The sequence below is a fragment of the Vespula pensylvanica genome, chromosome 6, assembly GCF_014466175.1.
Source record: "Vespula pensylvanica isolate Volc-1 chromosome 6, ASM1446617v1, whole genome shotgun sequence".
Classification (NCBI taxonomy): Eukaryota; Metazoa; Arthropoda; class Insecta; order Hymenoptera; family Vespidae; genus Vespula; species Vespula pensylvanica.
In genome coordinates this window covers 6,627,982-6,639,570 of record NC_057690.1, presented here as the reverse complement: position 1 = coordinate 6,639,570, position 11,589 = coordinate 6,627,982, and the positions used below count along the sequence as shown (strand labels likewise).

General features: G+C 36.9%; 1 protein-coding gene across 1 annotated transcript; it reads right to left on the bottom strand.

Annotated features, from left to right (window-relative positions):
- Nucleotides 1-5,686: 5,686 nt before the first annotated feature.
- Nucleotides 5,687-8,156, bottom strand: LOC122629880 (phospholipase A1 VesT1.02-like). Its single transcript, XM_043813742.1, has 4 exons — nucleotides 8,052-8,156; nucleotides 7,459-7,815; nucleotides 7,046-7,288; nucleotides 5,687-6,920 (listed from the first exon to the last, which is right to left on the bottom strand). Exons 1-4 carry the CDS (start codon nucleotides 8,098-8,100, stop codon nucleotides 6,514-6,516), a joined length of 1,056 nt encoding a protein of 351 aa, XP_043669677.1. The 5' UTR covers nucleotides 8,101-8,156; the 3' UTR covers nucleotides 5,687-6,513.
- Between the last annotated feature and the right edge of the window lie 3,433 nt (nucleotides 8,157-11,589).

The following is an 11,589-nucleotide window of genomic DNA, read 5'->3' as shown; positions in this document are numbered from 1 at the left end:
ATCTCTATTTCTATCCCTCTCACTCCGTTCGTATGATACTCATCTCGCTCGCACCCATACCACGTCGTCTTTCGCTCCTTCCCAGTGTCTCTTTCCTTTTTTATTTCGTTCGACTGATCGGACCGCAACATTAAATGCAATTTCGTACGGCGCATCCTAGAAGAGTACTCCTCTACCACTCATCGATTCTACACGATTTGCTTTTTCCTTCAGTCACTCCTCAACCCGTATTGTTTCGAGATACACGCGACATCGTGTGTGCTAACTCCCGCGTATACGAGGATCCTTTGTCGAGCAATATTCGAAAAAATGTTTGCTGCTTCGTTATATCGCTCCAGCGCTTTACTAATATTCTGTCGACTATAGAAATTAAAAAATTTCGATGCACTTTACCCCATTTATTTCCGATTCCTCTATTCAATATTGGTATTGGATTTAAATCTTGTCTTTTACAAAATAATAACTTTGATATGTATTATAGATGAGAATCAGAATATAAGAATTGATTATTAGAAATTTCGTGTCGTATTATTTGAGAAGAAGAGAATGGACACCTTTCCCCACGTGGCTCGTCTCGTACCGTAATATGGATATGTAGCGCGTAGAGGAGAGGAGAATAGTGGGAAGGAAAGAGGAGACGAGAGGGAGAGGGTGGAGATAATCGCAGAGAAGGGGTGGTATTTTTGGCGAGGCAGGTCCATCCTCCCTGGTTGCTATCGGCACGATGCAATCTATCTCTCTCAGGCTCACTCTGTGTACAGGGTTAGCCCTCACGCAATGCCAATTTTTGCAGAGGCAGGAAACACGAGCCGCGTGCCGGCGCCCTGCCGCTCTTTCCCACCCACACACACGCACCACCAGCCGGATACATACGTCCGATGATACCACGGCACCATGACCATGGGACACGGGACTGATTGGGGTGTGCAGCCGAGCTATGCAGTTTAATTTATGTTGCATCACCAGCCAGTCGGACGTGTATCAAACTCCTACGACCTACCTCGGCTCGTTTTTCTCTTCTTCTCCTTTACGTTACTACTTTCCTTCCTGCTTCGTTCGAGGTGACAATCCAATCGTGTAAACTCTTCGATTTGGCGTATTGGTGCTGATATAACTTTACGTGTTTCACTCGTGACGTTTCTATGTGTACATACGTGTGACTCTGTTTTGTCACCCTACTCCCTCTCCTTCGCTATCTCTTTTTTGTTCGTAACAGGTACCACGCACACATCAAGTTCTTCGTGTAAAAGCTCCTGCGATTACAGGTTCGTAGCCAGTTGTATTGGTTTCGTTGTATTCCAGCTTAAAACTTTTTATTAAATGCAAAGAATTTATTACTATTCGCACAAAAATGTTGAAGAATTCGTGAAAAAAATTTACGAAAGAGTAACAACATTTTCGAATTCGGCAATATTACAAGTATTTCAGCTAGAGTGACGACTTTTCCCAAAACTTCGTACCTTCACGTCTCTGTCACTGTCTCTATCTGTCTGTCTCTTTCTCTCCCTCTTTCAAACTCGCAGATACGAAACGCGAGAGATCAAATGAGCTATGAAGAGGCACGGTGTGCTCGAGTCGCTACGTATTCACGATACGGAAACGGAATTCGAGAAAGAACGTGGAGGAAAGCTAATTAGCGTCGATCAAAGTTTTCCAAGCGTAATAAATGAATGGTCAATATTTGAATCGAGGACGTCCCTTCTCTCACTCCTTCCCTTCGATTCTCCCTCTTTCATCCATCGTTCGTTCGTTATCAGTCTTCTCCTTCTTCTATCTATTTTCGACTTCTTTAAATCCTTTCTCCGTTCGTACAAGAGGGTGAATCGTTTTGCTACTTAGAACTAGCTCAACGTACGTCCACGATGGAAATATTTTGCCTCTGTGCTATTTACTCTGTGCAGAGAGCAGCACGAGTCCGAGATAGCCGATGATTAATGGTCCTTCTTCAAGGTTTATTAACGAGCCGTCTACCCCGTGTACCACACGTTCTCCCGTATAGGACAGCCACCTTGAACGCTTTTTCGAAAATTTGACGGTTAGTAGAAGCTTGGGACACGCGTTAATGCTCTTTTCGAGTTTCTCTCAACGAACGTTTCGCTCAAAGGAAACCTCAAATCATCTTTTTCTTTTTTGATTTGTTTTCTCTCGCGAAAAATAAATATAAATATTTTATTACCTTACGCACGTTCGACAACCGTGCTGTCTCTCTCTCTCTCTCTCGCTCTCTCTTTGTTTCCTCTCTCTCTCGCTCTCTCTCTCTCTCTCTCTCTCTCTCTCTCTCTCTCGATGCGCGAGAGAAATTAATATAAATGGAATATTAATTTTACCTGTTGCGTAACAATTCTAACACGGATATCGTATCTCGCCTGAAAATAATCATTCAATTAAGTATTTTTATTGCTCTACCAATATCGCCCCGGTCGTTACCCGTGTTTATTATGTATCATTTATAAAATTAAGCGCTGGTAATCGGTACGATTGAAATCGCATACCCTTGAAATTATCCGTCGATCGTGAAACTACGGATGTATTTATCAGGGTCACGCGGCCACCAGTTCGCTATTTATTTTCGCTGTTTTTTCCTCTTTTTTATTGGACGTAATTAATAATTGACCGAGTGTAATTAAATGTGCAATGTAAAGAGAAAAAAAAGGATTAAAGAAGAAACAAAAAGGAATACGAGAACGGAGCATGCATTACGAAACGAAAAATTAGATTGATTTACCCCCAAAATGATGTAGAGTGAGTCGATATAATGATAGTAAGAATTAATAAAGGGGTCACGATGATGGACAGATAGGGAACGTGACTTCTTTCGTTTGAAGTCGAACACGACGACACGCCATAAGGCATCGTATAAATAGACGGTAACCGAATCCGATAATAGTCAGTACGGTCAATTAAGATGACCGCTGGTAAGGACCAATTAAACCTAAGTGCCTGACCGTCCTGGTTCGAATTACGTATTTACGATCTAAAATTATGCCTTCTCGTAACACGTTCTCGCATTCGTTATGGGCATTATGATTTCACGACGTTCAACGTTCGACTTAATTTTTGTGAAATAACATTTGATTGCAAATCTACATAGTCGTTCTTTTAAGAAACGTTCGAGAAATCGTAGAAAGCGACAATAGACGATGGACAATCGTTCTCGGGAGGTTAACTCGAGCGTACGCGAAAATCGTGCTCATCGTTTTGCTGCGCGTGACCTTGGTGATTAATTGCCGTGTTAATTGAAACGTTCGCTTAATAATTACACCGAGAACAACGGCGATGCGCGATTCATTTAGCAATCATTTTATTTTGTGTGCGTACGGCCCGTACCGTGTACTCTGGCCCTTCAACGCAACGCACACAGGCATACGTACTATGCCGACACGATAATGCGGAAAATTCTGAAAATGAACGGTGACCGTAGATAATGACCGATTTATATTCGATTTTCGGCATTTCACGAACGATTGCTCGCGGGGTGTCGAGGGATAATAGCCACGGTCAACGATACACTTTTGCTTTTCACGCGAAACGCGCGAATTCCGATTCTGCCGGATTAGATGAATGAATGAAACTGTACTACTTCCTATTAGACGTACGTATGTGTATCTGCGAATACATACACACGGCTCTCTGTATTTGTATCTCTGTTTAGCCATGCTCAAGCCACGTCTTCCGAGACGTACACTCTTTCGACCCTTTTCCTGCGGTTTTCCCACGACCACGAATGGGCGGCAAACGAGTTTCCGCGAGGTCATAAAAAAATAAAAAAAAGAGAAAGAGTGAGAGAGAAAACAAGAAGTGGTTATTAAATATACCTACCTCGAAAAATGACAAAAAAGAACGTGTAAGTTACATCGTCGTGTTTCTCTTTTCTCGCTTCTCTCGACACCGTATGTTCTATTTAAAGAAAGTCACGCTTTCTAAGGATATTTAACGTCGGTCGTTTAATTATGTTTCTAAGTAGTCTTCAATCTACGAGTTTATTTTACTCGTGACAATTTTTTGAAGACAAATTCTCTTCAGATTCGATACACCGTAAGAAGTATATGAGCGATCATTCTGTATTTTATATGAATGATTATTGAATTATAAAGTTGTAAGGTATTAATTACGTATCTTAATTTACTGATTACATTAATTAGATCGAGAACTAATGAAACGTAATATGGGATTATCCCGCGAATGCTTCCGTCTCGAAAATTCGATCTAATCTTGCTCGTAACCGATTTCCAAGAGTAATAGCCGATCGCACGTGAAGGGTGCCGAACGAAAAACATCTGAATAGCTCCGATCGAGGAATTTTAATTTACGAACAATACTCTACTACCGGTCACGGTTAAACGTGCACGAAACGAGAAGGCCAATGCAACACGCGAAAGAGAGAAAGAAAAAGAGAGAAAGAAAAAAGAGGGAGAAAGAGAGAATAGAAGAGCGATCTCGTTCGGGCATCGATTCTCTCAGAAAAATAAATGGCGCGTGAGTCGGCCGTTGGATGGAAGAAGTTTATTCTATTTTTTCAATGTACGAACGTACATCCTCCTGCGGGCAATACTTTTACCATTGAACACGTAGGAAACGGAAGCTATGTCCGCTGATGTATGGAGCCGTCTCTCGTTGATAGATAACAGAAACTTTACAGGCAGAACTTTTTTCCCGGCGCGTCAATGTCGACCTTTAATTTTGACCAGCGACCCACTCTCGCGCGTCCAAGTGGACAAAGCTCGACGAAATGTGGCTGAAGAGGTCATTTTCGAAATATCCCAGTGCCTAATGAATAACGCGCCCACAGTGGATCGTTCCGCTCATTATGATGATTTTTCATTGGGACCGAAGAAAATTAGTAACGATTATTCGATCGATGAGTCTGCGCGAGATGAACGCGACTCATCGAAAGTATAATCGCGTTGGTAGCCTCCACGATGGTCGAGATATCGGCACGCCAATTATCTCCGAGTCGATCAATTGAAAAACCAGCTGTTGGTGATTGGCAGCTTCCAATCCTGAAGCAACATTAATTGTTTCGTGCGAAACGCCCAAATCGGTCATCATAACGGGAAATATATTTTTGAAATTCAGATAAAATCAATATCTCGGTATTCAGTCTCAAAAATGGCTTGATACTTCATTTTTTACTTTTATTCTAGATTTTCAAATCTCAAGGAACACTGTGTCGGCCGATGCCATCTTCGAATTTAATATCGACGATTATGTGACAAATCTAATATGCGGGTGGCTACTTAACCGCGATGAAAAACGTAATGGCGATCCGGTAAACGCGAGAGATAGATAATATCTTCGGCATTTACATTGAAACGATAAAGTATGACGGTGCGGCAACAATTGAATAAATCCGAAGCCGTGCCGGCCGGCGTAATATTTATTCCCGCGGTAGAGGTTAATCACAATTAACGCCAAATATTTGTCATGCCGATGAGAGCCACGATTTTACGTGTATATTTAACCGTATCCATTCTTTCGCTCACACCCCTATTATCACTCTTTAGCCGTAAAAGAAATAATAAGATTTTCGAGAGAAAGAATCTTTAAAAATTCAAGTATCATATTATCGCAAATATACGAGTGACTATCAAGGTAAAATATTATCTCAGATTAAAATACTATATCGGATTAAAAAATATATAAGACGAGTTAAGATTAACGAGTAAAAATGAGTAACAATTTTTTTTTTTTTTAATATGAATTTTATTTGTACAAGGGTGCTCCGGTATATACAAAATACAAATCTTATCAGTTTATATCGTCACAGATCGTAACGTGAAGTGAAGAATCTTTCATAATCATTGGTTTAAGTAGGTCAAAAAATATAGAAGAAACAAATATTACTGTGGAATTCATATAAAACTTCGATTGATAATTCTATTTGACGTATGTTTTATTTGACAAATAAAGAAGAGAAAGATTTTTATCTCGTCCAATAACAGAAACGCATATGAAATCGCAAAATTCTTATTGAAATTGCATTCTTTCGATTGCTTGATTAAGTTAAGTTAAGAAATCTTCAATTCCGCTAATATAAATGTAGAAAACAACAAATAATGTGAATATCTCTCATAAAGAAGGTGACACAATAATGCGATAATAGGATCTGGATCGTTATCATTGACAAAAATATAATGTAGATTGTTGAAAAGCTACCGAAACAAAACATATCGAATTATTTTATAAAAAAAAACTTTCTTATCAACTGTTTCAACGAAACTTTCTTTAGATATCTTTTATATATTGATGTATCTTCTATTTCTCTTATTTGTGATTCTTTCTAATCACTTCAAAATAGTATACTAATCAATTCTAATCACTTCTAATATAGAAGCAAATATTTTGCAGACTAAAATAGTCATTTTTCAAAATAATTAATTCTTTTCGTTCAATCTCGAACCGTCCTTTCTCATTTGTCCTGATCGATTAAATTATCTTATTATTCAAGAATCGACGCAACAATTCTCAATCAAGTAATAAACTATAACTTCACATATCAAGTGAATTATTTAATTAACCCCTAGCGAAGGGTGAAAACGCATTAGTATCAAGATAGAATACGCCTTTTACCGTGAAGTGTTTCTTACGTCCTCCCATGATCAACGATAATTTTTTATTGCAAAGTCCAAGTTTGTAACGCCAGTAACTATTGCATTTCTTCGCATGGAATCCTACTTTGCTGTTGATTGATTCGGCAAAAAATTGATAGGCCCGTAAATGCGAACAAGCACCACCAACGTCAATTATACAGCCTGCTTGTCTTATACCTCCGTTTGGATAGAAATCTACGTCACCAATAGAATTTAAATAACCGAGGATACCACCGTTCGTGTGAATGATCTCGACGTAATTAGCGTCACCTTGTGAAATACGCGAGCCTATTTTAGCTCCATTAAAACCTGGTAATGCCGGATCCAAACCTAGAAATAGAAATGTCTTTAGTAAAATACAAAAATTCAATACATTTTATTAAACAATCGACTTTCATCGACATCAATGATCTTACAAATTATATGAAAAGATTAAATCCGGCTATCTGACTTACCAATGACATAATTAACGGTGCCCTTTGCATAACGAGCAGCCAAACCAACAACGTGAGCTCCGAGAGAGTGACCAACCATTGTAGTCGTTGATAAATCCATACCTTCTTTTTCGAGGAAGTTTAACATGGTGCTGACATATTGGCCGATCATCTTCACACGTCTAGAAGTCCAGAGATAGGAGTTGATAGAGATCTTACTCCAATCGATTACAATAATGTTGTAATCACCTTGATTCAAATATGCTGTCAATGTAAACGTGAAAAACAAAATAAAAATGAAAAACAAAGTCAATGTTAAATAATATAAATATACGAAATAAGTACTTATAAACTGTACGACAAAATATAAAAGAATAATATTATCTTAGAAAAATCATTATATCGTAATATTTCGTCAAATGCAGATGACTCACCATCGCGAATTAATATGCATGAATCGCTATTATGAGAATTCATCCATCCGTGAGTAATTATACGAGTTGGTCTGTTGAAGTTAAAGTTACTTTTCTTCAGTGATTCCAAATCGTTAATGGAAATTGCATCAGGATATATACGATTATTCGTAGTGTAAAGATAGAAGTAAACGCGATTATGCAAATCCATCATAGTATCTCTTTCCGACTCTGTATTTACTTCCGCGTTAAGCAGGTCCGTTGTAAGGGACACTAAATTATGATCATCATCCAAGACATACAAGTTGCTGTTCAAAAGCCGTATATCTTCCGGTCCAAGTTGAAACTGATTTTCAATCTCCTCCGGTACAGAAAGACCTATTCAATAAGATGTCGAATTTACAACCCGGTGCAATATAAATGATTTATAGATATAAATTTTGAAATAACGTTGATATAATAGAACACTATAGTTTGTACAATTATATATAGATATTCAGTGTCGTAATACATATGTTTTGTCATTCATGGTAACTCGAAAATTGAAAACAATCAGATCAATATTTTTATAAAATAATCGTACTTTACGAAAACATCTGAAATATATTTTTTACCGGTAGCGATGTAGAAGAACGCGAAAACAATTAGGAAGTATGACTGCATGTTTATCGTATTTTGATTATATTTCAGTGCGAACTCTAATTTATAAGAAAATTGATGTATTTACCAAATCATACTATAATCAAATTGATAAGATAAAAAATTTGCTTTTATAGATATCAATAATGAGATCTTTGTTTAGGCAAAATTGCTATCACTCGTATATCTACAGAATAGATTATTTCTTTGGAATTAATTGATCGATAATAAAGATCGATAATTGTATCATTTAAAAAATATTTTCTTGTTTTCGGTTACCCTTAAAGTCACTAAAATGATATTAAAAAATTATTAATAGATCATTCTTTAACCTAATTACAATGAGTATTTTTTTATAATGATAAACTCTACTATATCAGTACATTAGATATTACCCTTATAAAGATATCTATGTATATAGTTTTAATAACAACTCATTAATTCATATAACCAACATTTTTATTTCATCGTGGCTTAAAACAATCGATATTATTTGTAATTCCTTATCTTAATACCAACATGACTTGTATTAATTATTAATTTCAGTAGTCATTACTCTGATAGGATCGTCGATTTTACGAATGATAACGTAACAGGCGTTACGAAGAAGAGCAAGGAAAGTAGAATAGCCGATAAAAATGTTGCAATCGATGAACAACAAATTAATATCAAGATTGATTGTACTAACATATATGACATAACATATATGACATACGTTAACTTATAGAATTTCTTAGAAATATATCTCTAGGTGTTAATCATTTTCACTAAACTGGCGAACTAATTAATGAAAAAGTAAATTTTAATTCACAAGATTCTAATAATTGAAAAAATCTTAAAAAAAAAAACAAGTAACAAATATCACGTTTAAATCTCTAATTAACTTATTCAAATTGCAAAATTCCATATATAAAATTTTTGTCGATATAATAATATTGACAACATATAGTAAAATATATTTTGTCGTTATCCAAAATCCATGATTGCCTATTCGATCGACAGGATTTCTTGTAGAAAAGTTGACCAAAATTTTTTTTTCTCCCATGCAATTTTTTCGATATAATTAAGTCTATTTTCAATTATATATATTTTCAAAATAAAATAAAAATCATCATCAGTAAGTCGATCTTATCTATATGATAAAAATGAATTTTCAAATCTTCAATTCAATCGAATAGATAATTATATCGTTAATTCCGAATGTCACGACGATCGGATAAATGAAACGACAAGGAAACAAATCTTTGATTTCATCAAATTCACTCGTCATATTAAATTATTAACATATCGCAAAAACTTGTTAGCAGTGCGAATACTCTTTTTATAAAAACTCGTTTCGAGGGAAAATTCGAGTCTGTAACGGAGCATTGGACGAAATCAAACAGGTTAGCCTGTAGTGTCAAGGGTTGGAAACCTGTTTTCGGGAGCATAAGACTTGTGAATATTTAACGTTACATTACCAAAGGTAAGGTACGGAAGTATTCTGTTCTTACAATCACTGAGAAAAAGAAAAAAAAGAAACATCTGCTCGACTTAAATAGAAAAAAAAAAGAAAGAAATAACAGGTGTTTAAAAAAAGAAAAAAAGAAAGAAAGAAAAAGAAAAAAAAGAAAAAATAAAAAGAAAAAGAAAAAAGAGAAAAAAGAGAAAGGACGAAAAGTCGATAGTTTTTTTTGCGACGGCGCAGGTCATCGTTCCGGGCGATGCCAAAATCATGCTTAGATGACCGAAGCGAAGAATCTACAGAGGCGAACAGGGTGCGGGCGCTTGCGTGAAGCTCGAAAATGAGGCTCGCGCGTTGGACGCTCGTGGGAAGGGGGGTGCGTTTGGGGGTTGTGAAAGCGAGGGCGCCTGCAGTGACTAGCCTCCATCGATTTACCGTGCGCCGCCATCTTGCCACCCTACGCCATAGGGGTTGACCACCCCTTTTCCTCCACACTACCACCTCCCCCCTCCGTCCCGCCTTCACCATCGAGTTACCCCCCTCGAGGCAACGGTAGAGGCAGACATTTTGAAAAATGATTCCGAAAGTCATCACCGTATCCTCTCTTGTTTTTGTCCAGTGGCCGGTCGCTACGCTCCAGCAAACTCACCCTCTCGTTTCTTTTTTCCTCTCTGTGACCCTTCCTCTCTTTGGATACGTTAGCGTATCCAAAAAGAAAAAAAAAAGATTACCGCGAAAAAGGAATACTTAGTCGGAGAAAAGGAAACAATGAGCCGTGCTAAACGGCCAGTCTATCAAAGTCTATTAATCCTGAAAAATTTTTCTAAAGATATCTTTCCGATAATCTGAGTAATAGGATCGAAGATTGATTTCTTTATGTTAAAATTGATATCTATTCTTTTTTGTGAATAATAGTTTTACGTATAATTTTATCAAGCATAATGCGCATACCTGAAATGTTATTTTCTTTTTAATAGGTAATTGAGAGCTTTTAATACGTTTATAAAATTCATCTAGCCGTCGATTATGGTTCACACATAATCGATTTTATTAACAAATGAAATCGTATAAAATTTTATCGATTTAGAAATGTGTCGCAGAAACGTGTTTCGTTTTCTCAGCTGTGGCCGCTATTACTATTCTCAAATAGAATATCGACGGAGCTCGTTACCTCATTTTATTTTAATTTATTCCAAATGAAATAATCGTTAGCAGGACGATTTATAGTAACAACGATATACCTGACTCGACGATCCGTCCATGCGATATTACACTTATCTTTGGACGTACGATAAACGTTCCGCTTCAGAGGCCTGCCGTACGCTGATTTTTCCGTGTGTTGAATTTACATTACGTAATCATAAAAGTAGCAAAACGAATGAATACCTAGATCGTTTTTAACCATCAATGATACAAAGGACTACCAAATTAGTGTACGTCACTTTATATTTTTTTTCATTTCTGATTTTCTTTTTTTTTATGAATCTCGATACCTACGAGTATTTTTCTTAAACGAATTTTTATATAGACTTCAGACTTTGTATTTTCATAAGTCGTCGATCGAATCTCATTTCAAAAGAAAGGTGAGAGGTAGGTTTAAAACTCGTGACGCCAATGACGACGAGAAAATAAAAAGCAACGGAGGAAAGTGGAAGGAACAAAAGTAAATACGTGGTAGGAAGATTTCAATCGACGCTATACCAATCGAGGGACGAACAATACCTACCCCCTTGGACTACCCGTCGTCCAATTGATTGGCTCTCGATTAACCTAAAAAATATCTCCGTTCGTAAAAAGGCCACAGCTGAAAGCAACGAGATTCTGGATTGCGATACACGCCGTCGATATATCTTTCGCGATGAAACAGGAAAGCTTGTAGTCGATTCAAAGAAGACACGCGAATACGCTAAAAAAATTGAATGATGTATATGCGAATTTGAATCTATTACGTTTCACACAAAAGTTCAATAATATTTCAATTGATATAACATAAGTATAATACAAATAATCGCAGGAAGAGGAAGAAGAAGATAAAAAAGGACTGAGGACAAAAAAAAAAGAGAAAAGGA